The sequence below is a fragment of the Tiliqua scincoides genome, chromosome 1, assembly GCF_035046505.1.
Source record: "Tiliqua scincoides isolate rTilSci1 chromosome 1, rTilSci1.hap2, whole genome shotgun sequence".
NCBI classification, from domain to species: domain Eukaryota; kingdom Metazoa; phylum Chordata; class Lepidosauria; order Squamata; family Scincidae; genus Tiliqua; species Tiliqua scincoides.
In genome coordinates, this window is record NC_089821.1 from 152,416,123 (window position 1) to 152,438,089 (window position 21,967).

At 40.1% G+C, this 21,967-nt stretch overlaps 1 protein-coding gene across 1 annotated transcript in view; it reads right to left on the reverse strand.

Annotated features, from left to right (window-relative positions):
- Positions 1–21,967, reverse strand: part of KLHL29 (kelch like family member 29) — a 298,936-nt gene that overhangs the window by 173,240 nt on the left and 103,729 nt on the right. Inside the window, exons 2-3 of the mRNA XM_066639833.1 lie at positions 4,877–5,018; positions 3,562–4,104 (exon numbers count right to left, since the gene is read on the reverse strand). Coding sequence (XP_066495930.1) covers positions 3,562–4,104; positions 4,877–5,018 — 685 coding nt within the window. The remainder of the gene's footprint in view (positions 1–3,561; positions 4,105–4,876; positions 5,019–21,967) is intronic.

The window sequence follows — 21,967 nt, forward strand, 5'->3', positions numbered from 1 at the left end:
GGCCATCTGCAGCAACGCTGGCCAAGGTTTACCCCAAATGAGATAAAAAAATCTCTTTTAAAAACTGTTAGTGGAGAAGCTCTGACTGTGTGTCTGAACCATCTGACATTGCCTGGCTGCATTTTCTATTCCTTTCTTCGAGAGCAAGCTGTCTGTCATGTGCAAGTTTGAAATCAGCCGGATTTTAGAAACACAAAGCCCCTAGGAGAAAAATTAAAACATACACTCTCTTTATAAAAGTCAGTATGGCTTACACTGGGGATCTCATTCTACACATGGCAAAAGTTTATGGTTGGCTGGTGAATTGAAGGTCTTTTCTATTTAAGTAGATTATATATTCACTTGTCTGACATTAGATTTGACAAGCACAATTATAGCTTTGAAGGAAAGGCTTTAAAGAATGAGAAGAAGAAATTACTTCCAAGACAAGAATCTAGCTTTGCTTTTCAGATATTTGTATTTGGATGTTTCACTGTCTCTCTTTACCATTAAACTAGAGGGAATAAATCAGACGCTGATGACTGTAAATAGAGATGCTAGTAAAATCTAATTCATAGGATAACAGCTGCCTGCCCTACCATTTATGAAAAATTGTAAAGCTAATATGCTGACAGCTGTCATCAGTTAAAGCCAATATCTGCTTCATGAGTCTACATGCAATGCATGCATTCTAAGCATGGAGAAGCTTCTTTCCTCTCAGACTCCACATAGAGTTAAGTTTCAACAGGAGGATCAGAGAATCCCCATGTTCATATGGCAAACCATGCAACACACAAAAGGAAAACTGGTTTTAAAAGAACACAACCACTGCATGTAAATGGAATAAGGACCCAGGACCAATAACGGCTCTTTAATAATGCACTTTTAAAAAAGGAGAGTTGCAGTGAGCTGACTATATCACAAATACACAACAACCAGAGATGCACAACATGTAAAATGGCTGTTAGTCCCTTTCTCTGTTACTCTCTGGAGAAGTACAGGAAACTATCAAGTTACAAATGTGTTGTATTTCAGAAGTATATTTAAGTTGGTTGTTTGGAATTTGGAAATCACTGTTATATTAGCTTTTCAGACTAGCCCACAAAAGCCAATCTTTCCTCCTTTCCCTTTTCCTGAATATGGTCTGTGTCTTCCTCCTTCTCTTCTTTCTCTTCCTCCTCTTCCCCAGTCTCTCTCTAGTTTTTTCTTTTCTCTTCTATTCTATCTCTACCGCTTCCTCCACTCCCTGGTCAGATCATGTTCACAGTTCTCTGGGACTCAGAAAGAGCCTGTGACATCAAATCACTCCAAGTTGCTGTGGCTCTCAGTCAAGCATATACATACTTATTTGAATGTGCAGGTTGATGTTCATAAACCAGATAATTTACCTGGAAGTTTGTTCATAAGCATGGATATTCAAAAGTCAGGGAGTCTCTGTTTTCTTATCTAAGCTTCAAAAGTTTTATTTATTTTTCACATTTTTATACCAGTCTTGCCCTAAGGAGCTCAGGGTGATGTACAAGGCAAATGAGAGTCGTTTTAGTTATCTCCAGGCATGCATTTTAATATTCAAATATTGTTCTCTTATAACTGCTAAATATGCTTAACTAACTTTATTAATTCAGTTGCTTCCCCACCTCTTGGACATCAGTATTGATTACTATTTAAAAGTTGAGCAATAGTATTAGACATCTTGCCAATACTTTCAATAATTCATTCAATTTTAGTCAGACAAATTTTCAGGGTAAGATTTTGCAATTTTAAAAGTTTATTAACTAGATTTAAAATTTTATTGAGTTAACTAGATTTTTGGCTTTTTAAAAGAAACTTTCTCTAATTGCCTTAGAAATTTAAAAAAAGGCATAAAAGGCTGGCTGACAGTGGCTACTGATGTCTTATATTCGTCGTGGCGGAAAAGTATGAAAATAGTTAAACTATCTTGCTTCAGAAGCCACTGTTTGAAGCAACTGCTTTTTAAAGATAGTACATTTGGTACAAACCGGTGCCTAGCAAAACAAACTGTATTTAATAGTAATGAAATTTCTTTGATACTGAAGTATACAAAGGGTTTAAGTATATAATTTAAACATAGACCCTGCCCATGTGTACAAACAGCTTAACAGACTTAATGGAGCCTTTGTGGTCTTTTACACAGATTTAATAGATTTTTCTTAAGCTCCATTCTATTTCAATTTCACATGTGAAACATCAATACTTTTCAAAGAAACAAAGACTAAAATAAAACAGAACACACATAGATTAAATTAAAATAACGTCTAGTGTCTGGAATGGGTCTGAATGCCAAATATAACACTCCATTGTACAATGTATTTAAGGAGATTTCCCTGTCTGTAAAAGCAATATAAACCAAAGCACCTTTTCACTAGTTACCTTCTAGGGAGAAATCTCAACCTGGTATGCAACGCAAGTTTACATGCAGTTATATCTGAAGGGAGAAAGTAACGTGTGATTTGTGCCAAATTCTTATGCCCCTAATGTAGCAGTTTCTTGATTATTTAGCCTGTCCCCAGAAAGCATGGGAATTTTGAACTGTGTAGTCAGGCAGTTACTGAGTTTCAATAAACCACAGAGATACCATGTTCATACTGGTTGAGAGTTCCCCGATTCTTAACAACCTATGATGAAAACTGACTCTGTGCGTACACGTGAGCCAGAACAGATTTCCCATTTATCTCAGCAGACCTGAGAACTGAGAGCTCTGCACAGATTATATGTATATATGGGGAGAGGAGAGATGTGGGCACCCACACAAAAAGAAGTGCAGACCAGGTATGTTTCATGGGCCTACCAGTATTTATTTCTGTCCTGGTTCACTGTTCTACTCATTTCCTAAAATGGACCTGAATCTTTTTCAAAACGATGTTGCATTTTGGTTTGTCATATGATTAAATAAATAAAACATTTTTCTTGAGCTAAATTATCCTACCTGCGGTTGAGCAAACATTCCCTTGAAGTGTTAAAAGCAGGAACACATCAATTTCAACACATACCACTGAGTCACCAGTATGGAAAAACCTTTATTGGCTCTAGGTCAGGACTGACTAACCCTTCCAGTGTCCTGAGTTGAAAGGAATTTCTGGGCCCAATTCTTTCTTCAACACTGAATGGAAGATTTCCAGTGTCGTAAAGAACACCATAATTCAAAATATACAACTTAAACCAGAAAGAAGATAGCATGACTTCTAAGTAAATGTTGCTCAAAGGAAACAGTAAGGCACAGAGCAAGAACCATCTCATGCACTTTGAAATGTGAATCTCCACTTTTTTGAGGTATCCTAGAAGTGTCATTCAATGCCAAAATGAATGTACAGTTTTCCTCTCTCCTCTCACAGGAACCAGTCTGTCATCTTTAATTCATGAAAAGATACCAAAGAACACAAGACAGGAAACAGATGCTGGAGTGCTGGCACAGGAATGTCAACACTATAGATGCTTTAATTGGCAACTGCCTCTTAGGCAGCTTTTGGGCAGAACCTGAACAAAGTGGCCCGCTGCATTCCCAAAAATGCATATAACAAAGTACCCAGCATCAAAAGCATGAAGTGTTCTGGCCAGACTTACCTTTCGGATGCCAAGGATCTGTGAACTCGTACTTCCCCACACCAACAGTCCGTAGCATCTGTACCCCATTTGTGTTGTCCTGGCTGCCCGTCTGGTTGGGAGGAAGCTGAGGAGCAGCCTGCCCATTGGTAGCTGGAACACTATTAGGTAGGGCAGCTGAAGGCAAAGCAGGTGGTGGTGGAGGCAGGATAGGACAAGTCATATGACCATTCCCTACTGCACTGTGGCCTGGGTGAGTCACCTGGCCAACCCCAGTCATAGAAGACATGGCAATGGGTTGGCTGTTAGTGTACAAAGGCTGGCTTTGCAGGTTCACAACCATGTTACTCAGAGGCTGTGAGGGTTGCTGCTGAAGCTGGTAATGAGCTGGCATTAATGGAAGCTGGGGGGTCACATGTGGAGGGAGTGAGGGTGTAACTCCAATGACAGGGGCTTGGACGTTCACTGCTGGGCTGAAGGTCGGTGGCTGAGTCATCCCATATGAGTGAGTGATAAGAGTTGGATGGCTACCTGCTGCAACTGTTGTAACCCAGGGAGCCGTACCTGGAAAAAGGAAAGCTAGCAATAAGAACCATTTCGGCAAAGAGCAAGTCCCAACAACAAATGTTGCTAATATTGCAGCAACCATTTTGCGGTCTCTGTAGAGTTTCCCCCCTCCTCCCCTTTCTATCCCATAAAGAGGTGGAGGGTCTGGAACGATTCCAAACGGTAAGTGCCTCAAAGTGCACTTACAGATACAACATGGGCAGGTGAGTGCAAATGTTAAAAATACTCATCAACTAGCAATGCGGCCGTTTACAATTTTATGCATTTTTCAGCTTTGTGCCGTTTAAGTATATGCTTCCAAAGAAAATTAATCTCTTTCCCCAACGTGTTTTCATGGCTCCCTGACAAACACTCGGCGTGTGTAATAATGGTGTTCCAGCCACTACAAAGAGATTGTAATTAGGCGTCTGGCATAGCTGCACAATGTATGATAGGTGTCTGGGAAGCTGGAAATCATTTCAGGTGGCTCTGGACATAAAAGAGGTCTTATACAGGAGTGGTTTGATTTTTTTTTTTTTAAACCCTGGCAAAAGACAGAAAGGGGAAAAGAAAATGCTTTAATGAACTTGCAGGAATCTTAATACATTTATATCAGCCCTGACGTAGGAGTAACCTGAGGGGGTCTTTACCACTAGAAAGGGAAGTCAGCTGCAGTATTAAAAAAGGACTCATGATAAAGTCTTATTTAGAGAGGTAATTGGAGAGAGCATATCGAATTTACTTTGAACCGTTTTCCCCAGTAGAATTCCAAATCAGTCTGAAAGCATACCTGGGTTTTCAGTTTCCCTCATCTGTTTGGATGGTGGCTCATCTGTGTCCCAGGGTGTAGACTGATTGATGGGTGTCTGGCCCCACCTTACGCTGGTTGCTAACCCTTGAGGCTGATTCTCTGTCTTGGAAATGCATGGTGTCTGCCAGAAAGTGAGACACAAATATAAACATTTAGACTAAAATACAGGAAATTTTTGCGGCATTTTGCACAATTCTGTAATCCTTTGCAGAAAGCTTCCACTCCATTTAGCCAGGTTTATGTTACCAAGGAAGAGTTAAGTTGTTGTTTTTTTTAATTTCATGGAAATATATATATTACATCTATCTCTATTACACAGAACCAATACCATTCGAAAGCAAAAATCCATCAGACCTCCATCAACTCCAACCCTAAACATTTGCTACAATTTAATCACCCCACATATGTGGCTACAGACTCTCTACAATGCTAATTGTGAAACCTATGGGTATGGCACAAACCACTTCATACCCAAGAATCTGCTTGTTGGCACTACAAGCTGGGAGACCTGTACAACAGTGCGATGTGATAAAAGTGCTCTCTGACTTCACAGGCCAACACACATTTTGCTTCCTTAAACGTTACACCAATTCCTGGGTATATTTGCGATACCGATTCCAAAAATGGGGTGCCGATTCCTACACCATAGCTTCCTCATGAGGAAGTTGCTTGAACCATTCACTAATGAGGCTATACTATATCTCCAAAACTAGATGTGACAGGGCAAAACTGATGCCATTTTTGGAATCGGCACCCCAAATTCATATCAAACCACCATAAAGTTTGGGGGAAAAACTTTTCTGACCCTCAATATTGTAGGCCTGTGCTTTTATAAATAAGTTACTCCTCATTCCTTTTTGGGGACATGACCAGATTTTCGATGGGGACTATTTCTGCTTGAGTTTTTTCTTAAAGACGTACACAGATATTGAGTTTTTCATCTGAAAAAGACTAGAACAAATTAGCATAAAAGAGGTCCTTGCATTTTACTGTTCAATAATTCCTAAAAATGAACCAATAAAATAACATCACACTGTAAGAGTCAACTGCAAAAGTGTCTACACTGGCAATAGTCCAGAGTTTTTAACCTAACTGTAAAGTGCTAAAAAGATGAAGACCACGTTGTAAATTGTGTCATTATTGATGCTCCCCTCCCCTCCAATCACTTTTAAAAAATAATGTTCTAAATGGATTGTGATGTTTTGTGCAAGCAAATTCTCATGAGTTTGTTTTTATACCTGTAGCACAGTAGATGAAAGCAATGTGTTCTCTTGACCAAAGCAAAAGTGGCATGATGTCCTGGAGCTTTTCACTGCCCCGGCACACAAATAAATAAAAGCAACCATAAAACACATAAGAATCTTTCAAATAGCTTCCAGGAAAGTCTCTCAGTGGAACGGTTCAAGTCAGAGAAAAAAGCGGTACAGATCCAGCTCCTTGCCCTGGCCAAACACAGAGAATAACACGGCATTCCCAACTCAATTGGGGAACACTTACTTCTTAAAATTTCAAGTCAAATTCAGCATTCCAGAGCAACTGAGACCAAGGGGTTAAAGTAATCAACTCAGCATGCACTAACAGCAGCTACTGGCTTTGGACATCTAGCCTGATGAATGTTGACCATGCAAGCACAAAACTGGCACATATGCTCATAATAAATCTCAACTTTAATTACGAACAGTGCAAGATTTTCACAGCAAAGGAGTCCAAGTATTGCAAGTCACCAAAACTTGGATTTTGAGCCTTTACTTGCACATTTCAGCAGCATCACTACCAGCGATTAATTAATTTCAGCCCATATCTCCCCCACCACAAATATGCCTATTAAAATGATGCATTAAGGCATTTTGTCATCACACTGCAAGTTTCTTTGCTCTGCAAGCCCTGGATTTTGAATTTTCCTTCCAAGGATTACTAACTTGGCACCTAACTTTGACATCCACTCTGCATCAGGGAAAGACTTTTTCATTCTAGGCTTTTAAAAATCTGTGATGGAGAGATTGCGCTGCTTTTATTTTGTTATTTCTCTGTTATTTGTCCATTACTTATTATCACGCTTAAAGTCAACAATAAGCAATTCAATGTTTGCAATATGTGGTAATGCTTTGTTTCCTAACTAAACAAACAAGTAGAAAGACAGATGGACCCAGATCCTATCACTCAATAAGTTTACAATCAAGATTTTGACCACAAAAAAGAGAAGAAAAGAAAAGGACAGACATAGGAAAGGAGTGTGAGCAAACAGAGTTGAATGTACTTGGGTTTGGCTGTCGCCTTGGATGAGAATGAATGGTTAAACCTTAGCCTTCATGGAATACATGAATTTTGAGAAAGGAGCTACTGGAGGAGAGAAGGAGCAAGTATCCCAAGAACTCACTCATACATTCTATAACTGACACTGTGCCTGCAGGAAGACACAACTCCCACTGTGAATTGTGCCAGGTTGCTGGGAGGCCCTGAGGCAAAGCCCCTCACTTGTTCGCCCTAAGGTTACTGGTGGTGGCTCTTTCCATCTTCCCCATCAGTGAATGCCTGAAAACACAAGCCTACAAAATCAAGGGTCAGAAAAGTTTTCCCCAAACTTTATGGTGGTTTGATATGAATTTGGAGTGCCAATTCAAAAAAAGGCATCAGTTTTGCTCTATCACGTCTAGTTTTGGAGATACAATATAGCCTCATTAGTGAATGGTTCAAGCAGCTTCCTCATGAGGAAGCTGCTTGAACCATTCACTAAAGAGGCTATACTATATCTCCAAAACTAGACGTGATAGGGCAAAATGGATGCCATTTTTTGAATCGGCACCCTAAATAAATCCAGGAATTAGTGTAATGTTTAAGGAAGCAAAATGTGTGTTGGCCTGTGAAATCTGAAGCAGTTAATGGGTACCAAGGGGAGTTCAGGAAATTGACCCTGCTGTGTTGGGTCCTCTGGTGGACATGGTCATGAGGTCATGCCTAACTGTGAAAAACCCTCCCTTGGAGAATGATGATTCTAAGCCAAACCGATGGGGAATCGTACACCAAAAACAAAGAACAAGCTAGTTCTAGTTTGGAGATATGCAAAAGCATTGTTTCAACAGACCCTGCCATTATTTCAGAAGACTGAGATCGGGAGGGAGGGGAAATCTGGATTGATCTCCCCTGCCCAAATATACAGAATCAGCTTTTTTAAAAGTTTCCAGTACCAGCCACGTGCAATGGAAACCAAGTGCTGAATATGGAGATTCAGCCATAGGGAATGCATGGAAAACAACTTTAACATGTGATTCTGTCTCTATACAAAGATCACATTTTCTGAACTGGCAAACAGAAAATAAATAAGGACATTCTGCATCAACCAAATGTTCATTCTTATTTCAGGCATGCATTTGCACAGAACATACTCACAAATCCTACTTCTTAATGGCTCAGTAGATTTAAACACGAACATCTAGCATATTAGGATCAAACTGCACTCCTAAGCCTGTATTTATTCAACCAGAAAGAAGCTACAGATTAAGTCAGAATGAAATCACATCATCCAATGATGAGAGGGCACAATACAGGCAATACAAACTGGAGAAAGGGTGAACTGCTTGGTCATCTTGCCAATTTATTATATTTTCAACCCTTAAAAAATATAAAAAGCTAGGTTGCTAATAAGCAAACTGTGACTTCAGAATGGTTACCTATCTCTGGCTCGAACTAAAGTGACAATGCTAAATAAATAAGATTTCTGAATACTGTTCTAAACTAAAGTAAAAGGAACATTGTGTCTGTGGAGAAACATGGGAGAATCCCTTTAAGATTCAAATATCTACTATATTGGCCACTGTAAAGAGATGAGCTCCATAAAACATTCTCCAGACATCATAGAAACTAATTGCATTACGCTGTACTTTTCTCTTTAGCTTTCATACGGGATGCTTGTTTGAATTAAACACATGAAGGAGACACACTGCACAAAAGAGACTCTTAGGGGTGCCTCTTAAAAGGAAAAGAAAGAAGCTAAATGTATAAAAAGGCAACCTCTCAAAGCACTTTTTGTGGCTCCAGTTATTCATCTATATGCATTTCAGAAGAGACAGAAAAGAACGATTAACATAGGGGTACCAAAAAGCCCATCAGGAAAACCAATTCCAAAATGAAACATTTATTCCAGATTATACATGCTCATAAAGGATAATCCGAATCAGGTGCTCTTAGGCAAGGAATCATGAGGTAGAGCATGAATGATAGAATTACTTCCCAAACCTCTCTGGGAAAGTCTGACCGACTTCTTCTGATTGTTGCCCATGTTAAAGACCCAGCAATCCCCACAACAAAACTGACTAGCTTTGCCAACTTTGAAAATAGAGTTGGGGCATTTTTAATATGCAGTAGCTATGTCAAGCAGCTCAGGATCACTTCACATGCATCTAAGTCAGGGGTGCTCACACTTTTTTGGCTCAAGAGCTACTTTGAAACCCAGCAAGGCCCGGAGATCTACCAGAGTTTTTTTTTACAATGTTCGCGCCATCATAACATATAACATTTATGTGTACAATGCGTGTTGGTGTACCTTGAGCCCCACTGAGTATAACAGGACTTACTCCTGAGTAGACATGCCTAGGATTAGGCTGTGAGGCTGCAATCCTAGCCACACTTACCTGGGAGTAAGCCCCATTGAGTACAATGGGCCTTACTCCCGGCGTTTCCTCCCAGAGGCACCTGAAGGGGGGGGGTTGGCACTCCGCGATCTACTCATTTTGCCTCGCGATCTACCGGTAGATTGCGATCCACCTATTGAGCACCCCTGATCTAAGTCCTAGAATAGTGCAAATAAACTGAAATAATACTCCCTGAGTGGGAGTAAATGGTGATTCCTACGGCTTCCTTTTTCCATGTAGGAAAGTCAATATATGGTACATCTCAGTTCATATTTTCCCTTCTCCATCACATGAGATTATAACTGTCCATTTATGATCTTATCCAGTCACTTATGGCCAAATGACTGGATAGGATCATAAATGGATAAAGGTACAATGGTTTCAAAATGCAGTTTGGTAAAATTAAAAGTAGGCTACAAATCTATTTTTCCTATACCCTAGCGATGGCGAATCTTTTGAGCACGGCATGTCAAAAATATGGAAAATGCCTAACTTGACTCTGCTGGTATGCCCCCACCCAGAACAAAATAAAAACAATTATTTACATGTATATTTATTTTTTTAAAGAATACAGTCCAATCATGTGTGGTGCTATAAAGAAATGTCAAATAATTACAAAAATGAAATAAGAATAAAACAAATTCAGTTGTTGTTGGGTGTTGGTGAACATTAGCATGTGACCCAAAACATCGTGGCATGTCACCTTTGACCAGGTGTCCTCTTTTCCCAGGACATGTCCTCTTTTTTAGTCTCTTATCCTGGAAAAGAACTTAAATGTCCTCCTTTTCCCTGTGAGCGGCCCCTGCACGCAGTACATAGCCTTCTTGAAATTAATAAATTATAGGTAACAGTTTTAAATTTCATAAGTAAAATACAAGTATTTATAGTTTTTTATTTTGTCATGCCCTACATTTTTCTTGGATGTCCTATATTTTGGGGTGCCTTGTCCTCTTTTGCAGTTATGACATCTGGTCACTCTGCCTTTGACACACGCATCATAGGTTCACCGTCACTGCTCTAGATAACAATTTGCTTGGGGTTAGCATTTGGAAAGTAGTATTCACTAGAAGCATAAAAACAAGGGAAATTAAAAATGTTTCAAATGCCCTGCTATATAAACATGTAACTATATATAAACACATTTCAGTAACATATTAATAGCAATCAGAGAAAATGCCCTTTTTGAATGTCTGTCCACTACTCTCATATTCAGTTATGATACAGATTTCTTATCTGAGTTCCATATGCAACTTTCTCACTCCAAGTTAACAAAACGGGGCATTTACTCTAAAAGTACATTAAACTGCATTGATCAATTACTCAGACATTTAGCCTCAGCTCTTGAGAAAAGGCACATAGCAATCACGGACCCTGTGACGCAAACTGAATATCCTGGAAACACAAAGACACAAAAAGAAGGATGCTACAAATGGCAGAGATAATGGCTCGCCTCTAGAGAGGCTCAGTGTGCAACCGAAACATGAAGATGGAATGAGCAGAGCAGCTGCCTGCAGGTAGAAGACATCTGGTAGGTGCTTTAAAGCTATAATTTGGTAGCTGAACACTTTATCCTAAAATCCAGCAAAATATCTTTGCCAGAGCTGAAGCTAGTGGAAGAAAGGAAGCAGGCAACAGGAGTAAGCACCCAATTACTTCAACTTCAGAATACATACTGTTCTTTCTTGAGAAAGAGCATTAAGAAGCATGATCATGGAGCTTCTCCAGAACGGCCACTGAGTAGCAGATCATGTTTCTGCACTCTTGTCCTATTTACAAAAGGGATGTTAATTCTAAAGTATTGGAGTGAGATCCCTAAAATAGGATGAGAATGACTACTTTCACCTCACAGTGAATAAACTTAGCAGACACAGAATAAGAGGACAGGTCCTATTATGGATTTGTTCAAGCAGTGGTTCTCAAAGTCCTACTTGGACTTTGGGAGCCCTGTAAGTATTTGGGGGGCATTGGGGAGGGGACAGCAACATAATTGGGATAATCATGCTGCTGCTGGGGAGGGGTTTTTCTGACACTTCCCTGGGGGTTGCTAAGGCTCTCCAGAGGGTCTGGGGATCCTGTAACCCCCCTCTGCAGCCCTCACAGCAGCTTCAAAGTCCCAATAAAAATAAATATAACCTAGACCCTCTCCAGAGAGCCTCAGTAACCCTCAGGTAAGTTGTCAAAGCCCCTCTGTCCCCTGCAGCACCACAATTGTCCTGATTGTGCTGCCGCCTATTTCTGGGCCCTTTTCCGGGGAATGGCCCTTTTCCATTTCCCCTGCTGGGTTGCGACCCACCAGTCTGGGAACCACTGTGTTAAAGAGCAGGAAGCCTAGAGTCAGAATAGATGGGAAATTTTCACCATGGAGTCGCCCATGGATCTACCTTGGGCATGGTGTTTTTTAAATTCAGAATTGTAGGACCCTTCCAATCTTATAAGATTATTGAATACAACCCTTTGACAGTGCAGGCTGTCCACAGCAACAACATCCCTGAGAGGCATCTATCCAGCCTCTGCTTAAAGTCATCCAATGATGGAGAGTCCTTCCATGGGAGAGTGTTCTACTGCCAACGCTTTACACCATCAGGAATTTCTTCGTAATACTTAACCATAATCTCCCTTGTTGTAGCTTAGCTTATTGCCCACTAAAATGCCTAGGTCTTTATCATGCGTACTACTGCTCAAGCAAATATCTTCCATCATATACACAGTATATGCTCTTCTGGTGTTTGCTATGCAAATGCAAATGTTTACATTTATCCTTCCTGAAGCAGGGCTATGGAGTTGGAAGCAATTTTGAGTGGAGTCGAAGGAGGATTCTGAAGTTTTGTATACTGATGCCAGAACTCTGCTAGTTATAATAGTTGGCATACCATTGTTGAGTGGATGATAACCTAAGATAGCAAGGTTATGGAGCTGGTACACAAAACCTCAGACCCAGATCCCACCCAAATAGCTTCTGACTCAGATTCTACAGACCTGGATGAAAGCTCGCCCCCCCCCCCAAATGGTCACAATTGGATCATTCTCCTGCAGCAATTTTAAAAAAAAGAGCACACAAAATTTGCCACAAAGTTGTTTGGCTCTAAGACAGAAGGATTACTCTGTCTATTTCATGCCAAGCCACTAGAGGCCATTGTTGTGGTCAGACCAAACAATTGACATAGAGCTTCAAAACATTGCCAATATTTTCTGAACCCATGAGACTAATTTAAATAGACATGACATAAAGATTGGTCCCCATAAAAGTTGCAATTTTCTGAGACTAATTTACTGCATTTGCTTCCTGAGGTAGCCCTGTTATGTCACATTTCATCAGTATAGTAGGGAAGCTCAGCACATCTTTGCAAATGGTTCTGTCTATCATGAGGAAATTAATAAGTCATACATGCTAAATAAGACACATTCTCCTGTGTGCAATGGATGGTTTAGAATTCTCAGTGAACCAATTTTTTTTCTCACCTGTCATTTGCAGTTGAGTTCCTAGGTAAGAACAAAGTGTTTATTTCTGGTCATCACCTGCTTAATGATGTCACTTCCTGCTTAATGATGTCACATCTGGCCCTCAGCAGAATGCTATTCAACTTGCAGTATGAAACAAGTTTGAGATCCCTAATCAGTTTATGTGTAGCAGAGGGTGCAGGAGCTATCTTTTATGGCAATTATGGATGTACAAAATAAGGCTTTTAATATTTTTAAACTTCGTATGTCACAGAGTGCAATTTATATGCTGAGTTATAAAGATGCACTTTATGTTGCCATATCAGTAAAATAAATTAAGCTTGATATGAAAGTATTGCATATATTTAAAATTTTTTCCAAAAGAAATACTTTTATACTTCAACATTTCTGAAAATTTTACATCTCTAGGCTTCAGGTAACCTTTTTAAGCAAAGCAGAATATGTTTCATATAAACATTACACTCTGCTCAGTGCTAAAGTAACTTGAGCCTGGGAAACACTGAAACAGATGTTTTGCTTCAACTACATATCAAGTTTAGCAGATGCCATTTACAAAGGATCTAGATTACAGCATTCCACATCTTGCAGGGTCATGCAAGCTACTAGATGCACACAACTGTGTGAAGCTTAGATTACATTTCTCACTTTTAACTGAATGACCATCGCTATCATTTACTTATGTTATTTTAATCTATGCCTGAAGCTCTCACTGAAAGCATACAAGACAGTCCGCAACAGACTACAGAGTATTCCTAAAAGAAATGTAACAAATTGGCCATACAAAAATTGATGAAAAATTATATTTGCACAAAACAACAATGCACTTGGTGTGTGAGAAGTTGACACTTCTCCAATGTCTCCCTCAAGTAAAGCCCTGGTGCACTTAAAGAGATGTTATTTGGAAATTTAGTCTATAGTGTCATTACCAGTTGACAAGATGACAAGACTGCATGAAGTTTTGATTGTGTTACCCTAGAGATAACTCTATGGATTTTAGAATTCTACAGTGAAATGACACCTAACTTGAAAAGCTCTTTTCGGTCAATGCAAAGACCGAAAAGTAGTATCGGTCAAGTAATATCAAGTGCTACTAGTAAGACAATATTAATAAATAAGTGATCATTTCATTATAATGTGTAACCCCTTCTATAGACAATCTCAGAAAAAAAGACATCAGTGATTTCCAAAATGGCCTTTAAACCACTTGATATACATTAGATCAAAGAGCTAAGACCCCTTCAAACAATGGCTGCATTTGTATTTCTTTGCAACTAATTTTAAAAAACTTTTTTGGCAAAAGTGAATGGGGTTCACTTGCATTATTGTACTCCATATTGATAACACAGGCCATTCACTAAAGAGGCTATACTATATCCCCAAAACTAGACGTGATAGGGCAAAACGGATGCCATTTTTGGAATTGGCACCCCAAATATACCCAGGAATTGGTGTAACTTTTAAGGAAGCAAAATGTGTGTTGGCCTGTATAATTGGAGTAAGCACAATTATTGATATTTCCCACTTCCTTAACCCATATGGATTGAAAGAGTAAAGGAAACTCCCCCCCCCCCGACAATCCTGACTGTGAATGCAACTGATACTGACAACCACTTTAACAGTTTCCACTGTCAGCCAGTAAGTGGTACCAGGCGTCTAGCAAGTTAAAAAAACAACCAACAACAACAACTCAAAAAGCAGTTTTGTGTATGAGATGTGTTTGCATGCTGTAAATCAGCATTGCCTGTGAATTTGAAATTCTGATTGTTAAGGATGAGTGACCAACCATTCACGCTCAGGATGCTCACAAATGTGTCTATTCAAACAGGCTATCATGCTAATTTTCATTTTACAATAGTTTGGTTTTCTTAAGTATATGTACAGTCAGGCATATCATCAATGGGCAACAAACCAAGCCAATTCATTTTTTATAAACACACTGCTCTGTCTTAGCAGTGTATTTCATTATTTTCCCTCTCTACTTTTTTTTTCCCATTCCTGCCAGTATTAATTTTTAATCAATTTTTCCTCTGTTTTCATCTTCATTTAATTATCTTCCCCATTCTTCTCCTGTCATGATATTGTCTAAGCAGAAACTCAATTAGATGTAGCTTAAGAGACTCTAGCCACAAAGTGCAAATGGGCACAGAACTAGACAAAGTATATTCACTCATTCATATAGATTAACCACATTTCACGTCCATTCTTCCAGGAACATTAAGTGTGTCAAGGACATGACAAACTGCTTAAAAATATGAATAGATATTCTGTATTTGTGCAGGTTCTCCAGTCACTTGTCAGATGTAATAGAAATACTAACAGATCAGAATGCAAATCTTATTCTGTCCAAAGTATGTATGTTAGTGATATTTGAATTATAGAAGTACTTAAGAATTCCAGTGTTTGATTAGAACACAATTGTATTTGACACTTCATAAGCACAAAACTGATGAAATAATAGTTTCCTATAAAGACAGAAGTAGACCCCTCTGGATTATATTTGGTTCTGTTAAACAAGTACAATAAGTCGGCCTGCTTCTTGCGCGCAATAAACTTATACAAATTCAACTTTATGAGGTTGGCAAACCAAAGCCAAAAACTCAGCTGTTTAAATACTGCAAGCAGTTCTGTACTTACTAAATGCATGCCATGGAGGGAGAGCTGAGATGAAGAATGGAGCTGCTGTTCCTGCCTGTGCCTTGTCATTTTTAAAGGGATAGTATGCATTTTATAGATGTTAGGGATTTTGAACATACACAATTTTGACTTTATGTTCCAACCCTGGAATGTTACCTTTGCATATAAACTTTGTGTATGCATATTCACCTGAATGTTCACCAACCATTTAGCAGCAACTGTTATCCTCCACATGCCTGATCTCAGAAGCTAAGCAGGGTCAGGCCTGGTTAGTACTTGGATGGGAGACTGACTGGGAATACCGGGTGCTGTAGGCTTATACCATAGTCTTTCGAGACTGAAGGTTGCCAAACATGAATAATGAAGTGTATCAACTGGTTAGGCAATTTAACTGGATCTAAGGAGAGTTGAAGCACATCTAGCTTAGATCCAAAAATTAACTTTTATTCAGCAAGAAATGCCACTGAAGAGATAGAATGCTATTCAGTTACCCCAGAACTTGTAATGGAAACAAAATTTTGCCCCAGAAAAGAGTTGCTGAAAAACAAGCACATACCTCCTCATATCTATAAAACAATTTCAAACACAAGAAACAAAGAGATAATATACTTCTGCAACTACTACTAAAATAAGAGAAATGTGATTTATTTTAGTGATATTTAGATGCCCATATCATTGTAAGAGTTCTTAACTAGATCTAGGTGGCGTTTGGCTGACGCCAGGGTCAGCACCAACTGGCGCTGACTCGGCACATTTGTGACACTTTGCATGTTTGCAACACCCAGTGCCACTGGTATGCTCGCATTGCCGGGGCTGAAGAGCTCAGGATTGGGCTCGAACTCAGTCCAAAAGGATGGATGCTTTGACAATTGCCAAGATCTTAAAGACTTCAAAGATGATGAAAGAACAAGTTGTGTCAAAAGTGCCTTGCTAGTTCTATCTGATATTATACACAATTTTTTCTGAGATTCAGTAAGTCACTGAAGGATCCAGATGAATAAAAGCAAATGTAATTAATGTCACGATAGATCTGATTCCAGAATCCAGTTGAAACCTAACAGGCCAACTTCAGAGGATAGCATGCAACAGGCATTGAGGCCTTTCTAAACAATGTGTTTTATAGATGTGAAGTTGGAGAAGTGCATGATACATTGAGAAGGACTTCTCCACCTTTAAAGGAACCATATGTTTTTTACAACTACCTTGAGCAGGAATAGGCAAGCCAGGAGGCTTGCGCTGTATCCAGCACGATATAGGGCTCCACAGTGGCTCAGCAGAAGTGGAAAGTCTTCCCCTTACCTCTGGGTAAGCCACTGCGGCTGGTCTCCTTGGACCTGCGCCACCTCCTGAGGTGCAGCAGGTCCAAGGAGAGCAAACCGGCTTGAAGCTGCTCCATGCTGCTCGGGAACAGGGGTTGGGATCTGGCATAAAGCTGGATCCCAGGCCCGCCTCCCTGCCCAACCTCCTCCCACCCCAGAACGCCTCTTTCCTGCCTCCTCGCTGTCCACACCAGAGCCTTGCATCGGCTCACACAAGGTTCGCACTGCAAGCCACCACAGAGACTGGATGCAGCCTCTGTGGGCCAATGCACTTCCATGTGCTGGCACAGCTTGCTCCCGAAGAGGCGCAAACATGCTTTACGGCACAATGTGCGTTTGCGACCCTCCTAGGCTGGCACGAGGGAACTTATACCAGCCTAAGTCCTACTTAGGACTGCGCTGTTAGGGTCCAATCTTATCCAGCATATGCGCAGTGGCTCCAAAGGGGTACCACTGCATCCTATGCTGGACGCAAGCAGACTGGAGGTCTCCTCAGAGGAAGGGGACATTCATCTCCTTAACCCAAGCAAAGCCCCAGCCAGCTCAATCGGGTTTCTCAAGTCTGCACCGGCTATTTCGCTGGAGCAGGCTTGAGAAGTGCCATGTCAGGTTTCCAAGCTCGTCACGGGTGATAGGCCTATGATGGTTCCACACCCTCCCACCCAGAAACACCTCCCCCACCCTTCTGCCACCCTCTCCACGCTGCTTGATGCTTACCTGCGCTCTGTTGGCGGCTGTGGCTCCTACTGCAGTGTTGACGTGACGGCACAGGTCTCCCTGCCGGCGCAGCTTACTTTCAGGGTGGCATAAAAATGCCTTATGGCAGTGGTTCTCAAACTGGTGGGTCGCAACCCACCAGTTTGTGTAAAGGTTCCCCTGTCCCTTTAAGGGGTGGGGGAAGGGGAGAGGCAGAGAAGCGATCCCCAGGATTGCACCCGTATGGGGGGGTGAGAGGGGGTGCTTGTGACTTACTTTATGAAGACAAGGCTGCAGCAAGCTCCAGGAGGTGTGGGGAGCCCTGCACAGCCCTCCGCAGCGCTCCCCGAGGCTTGGAACATTCAGAGAAAGTGGGCACAAAGCACTTCCGTTTTGCAGGAGGTGCTCTGCGCCTGCTATTACAGAACATTCCAAGCCTTGGGGAGCTCTGCGTAGAGCTGCACAGGGCTCCCCGCAACTCCTGCAGCCCTGTCTTCATAAAGTCACAAGCACCCCCCTCGCTCCCTCTTAGCAGTGGGATCCTGGGGATCGTGTCGCTGCCCTAGCCCCTCTCCCGCAAGAACTTACGGAGGGAGTAAACCTCCCTCAAAGTCAGAACCACTTCCTTATGGCATATTTGCAACACTCAGTGCGGGCGCTCAGGCCCTGGCTGTTAATATATTGCATTTTACATCTTTTCTGTTCAGATTTCTTCATCTGAATTGACAGTCTAACAGCCAAATCAACACATGCCACAAGATGCACTTCCAACAAAAAATTTGTTGAAATTTATTCAACAATAAATAAATACATTTCCACTTAAATGCATTTAAAATCTCAGTGTAAAGTACTTAACATTTCAGTTCAGTTGTCATCTTATATTTACTAACAAAAAGCCATTGACTCTTAGCTTAATGGTTATTTTTAAAGCTACTGGGTTGTAGCCTAAGGGGCACACACAGAAATATGGAGGCATTTTGCACTGTTTCATCTATGGTTCACAAGCATATATAAAGCAATAATTTTATGTGCGACATTCCATGCAACATGTGATGAAAATGCAAGCCCAAATCAGGATTCTATTCAGATTCCTGTGTGCAAGAACTCCGCAGTATCAACTCCATCTGTATAAGCCATGTTATGCAAACAGAAGGACAACTTAGAATACAATCTGACATCCTACAATATTCCCAAGTAATTCTATGAATGAATATATCATGCAAAACATAACAAAAAAGAAGGGAAGAAGTGACTACTCAGTTGCTATTGGGTTGAAATAAATCCTTCATGATACATTCTTAGATTACATCTTCATCTCAGGAAATATTTTTCCTGTAAGCATTAGTTTACTGTTCTTACAGTCGCATCAGATGTAATATTAAACACGTTTTCCAGAATTCCCATCATATACATGGTTTCATTTTTAATTTTATTATCACAATGGCTCTAAGAGTTATACAAATAATGCTTTCTATATTAGTATGCTACATCAAAGCTGTTATTTAGTGCCTGAGGAATTCATTAAATGCATTTCCATAACAGATATATGTCTAGACATGATTTAGTTTGCCTTAAATTACATCTACCACTGAAGGATCTTCATCACTAATAAAGAAGGGATATAGCTGAGCTAGTTTGGCAATCTATAACTGTCTGAGAAACAGACAAAACAATAAAGTCAACATTAGTAAACAAAGACCGCCCCAAAAAATAGAACAGAATATTGTAGAGATTAAAAGGAGTTTCCCTCCCCTTAAAAAAATGTCCTTGGACAAACATTTGACATCAACACCCTTTTCATTTCGATAAGAATGTTGACCTTAATGGGCTTCAACTCATAAGTACTGGCAATCATTCAAGTTTTCAAGCTACTACTATGCCTCTGGCTTATTTCAGACTTCACAGAGAACCTCTAAACCTTTAAATTACGCTTTAATTCTGCTAACTGGCAGCTTAATATAGGAAAATAAATTTGTAATGGCTAGAGTCTCATTTCCCCTTCTAAGGGAAAAAACAGAGAGGGGTGTGTGTGCATGTGTATATGTGTGTGAGTGAGAGAGAAAGAGAGAGAGTGCAAGTGCATTCAATCCCAGTACCACCAGAATGGTGATCTACCCATCCTTCCATTCCAGGCACACTCTGCAACCTAGATCTACTGCCATTACGGGCCCTTGTCTCTGTACTACTCTCAGTATTTCAGCCTTTTATTTTCAGTATTTTAAAAATCAGGGTTTAATAATCTTTTTACAACAGATCCCCAATGGATTGCCCAATATGTTCCCATATTCCCTTTGCCACACTGTTACAATCATCATGACTTCAAAAGGAGTCAATAGCTTGCTTTTATTTCACATATGCATAGCTGGGAACAGAATGCCTCAATCTGTATTGATAATGGTGATAGTTAATATTTTAACACTTTTTTTTAATTATTCAGAGATCGAGTCCCATACCCCCCATCATTTGGTTCCCATACCCAAGGGTTGTGGATTCCCCCAGTTAAGAATTCCTGCTCTAAACCAACAGATAAAGTCCTATACTACCTCTGAGCACTGTGTTCTATAACATTTCCATGACAATAGAAGTTTTATTCCATTTCCTCTCTCTTATTTCTTGAACAATTAGTTATGAATGAGCTGGCAGTATATTCACTCCAAAAGTGTCTATATTTTAAATATGTCAAAGATATATTAATACTGACATCCAACTACAGGCGGTTCCACAATAGCTATTGTTCCAGTTCCTGTATACTTCAAACACATGACAACACTGTACTAAATGAACTACAAGGAAGAAAAATTGTATTTTTAAAACAGTAACATTTTCTCCCCAATCCCTCAGTCATTTAACCTATCCAACACTATGCCCTTTGAGGGTGAAAAATATGTCACATGTATTAAAATGAGAACAAATATGACTGGGAACAGAATATAATTATTTATTCAATAACACACTCATAAAAACAACTCTGAACAGTACTCTGTGTACTCTTTACTCAGGAAACTAAAATTCTGTGCCCAGAACTATGCAAATCAAAAAAATCTGCATACATCTGCTTACTTTGTGTAAATTAGCCTGCTTTCGAAAATATGGTTTTATAAGAATTTAAATTTGATTGCAAAGATTAGTAGTGGATGAAAGAGTGAATGTGATGAGAGACCATGTGCTGAGATTCAGGTAAGTTAGTAAGTTATGAGAGGCAGAAAAAATAAGGTTGGAAAAGGGATGGAGGGAGAACTGAACCGAAAATGGGAAGCACACACACAGAAGACTTAATTTCGGCTGATCTCACCTCTGGTTTCTCAGCATTCACTAAATAGTGCCCAACTCTGTTGATGCATTATTTCCACTTTGTTGCTGCAACTATGAGTGCTAGAAACTTATCTGATTATCAGTGAAAATATTGATTCTCTGGATGCCAAACCTCATTGCATGGTAGAAGTGCAGAGGAATAGAATTCACAAAACACTAGCTATGAATAATTCCAATATATTATTCAGTGGATATCTTTCAACCATCTACAGAGCTATTTGAATAAGACAAAAAAAAAACCTTGCTGAATAATTTATTTGATGGGCAACAGCATTATTATATTCATCAAATACATTATACAGCTAAAAGTGTTCGACCAGCACTAATTAAAAGCACAAAAAGTAATTTTTGCATGCAGACAGTTTGGACTGTGGTTTTGTCTCTGTTAACACAGATGCAAAATGAATTAGTTGTGCTTTAAGAGTGTCAACAGCTCCACATAGCATTCCAGTCATAAATTTGCAAAAAAGGGTGATTTCATACATGTAGTTAACTAGACACTCATGTTTCATAACTAGAAAGCATGCCTATTATTCTATATGAATGAACTGCTTGAAATTGGAAGCACTTGTTTGCCAGCCATCATGTGCTGATAGAATCTTTGGAAGACCAAAGTGATGGAGAAAAGTAATGGATGGGAGGAGGAGACTCCCCTAGATGCAAGGGAGGGCACCAGAATGTAGGTCTCTTGTTGTCTTGTGTGCTCCCTGAGACATCTGGTGGGCCACTGTGAGATACAGGAGACTGGACTAGATGGGCCTTTGGCCTGATCCTACAGGGCTCCTCTTACGTCCACCACTCCCCACTACTTAAGCTTTTACCCACAGCCAGAGTTTGAAAACTGTGTTTGTCAAACACTTCTTTTTTTCACTTGCTGCTTCCTTCTTACAACTGTTGCTCCCACCCATGCTTCATTCTGGAGAAGGGGTAGTGAGGCCTTGCAGCTCAGCAATGGCTTCCAATCATATTATGTTGACTGAAGTGTTGGACCAAGTGGGAACTATACATAGAAACAGCATCTC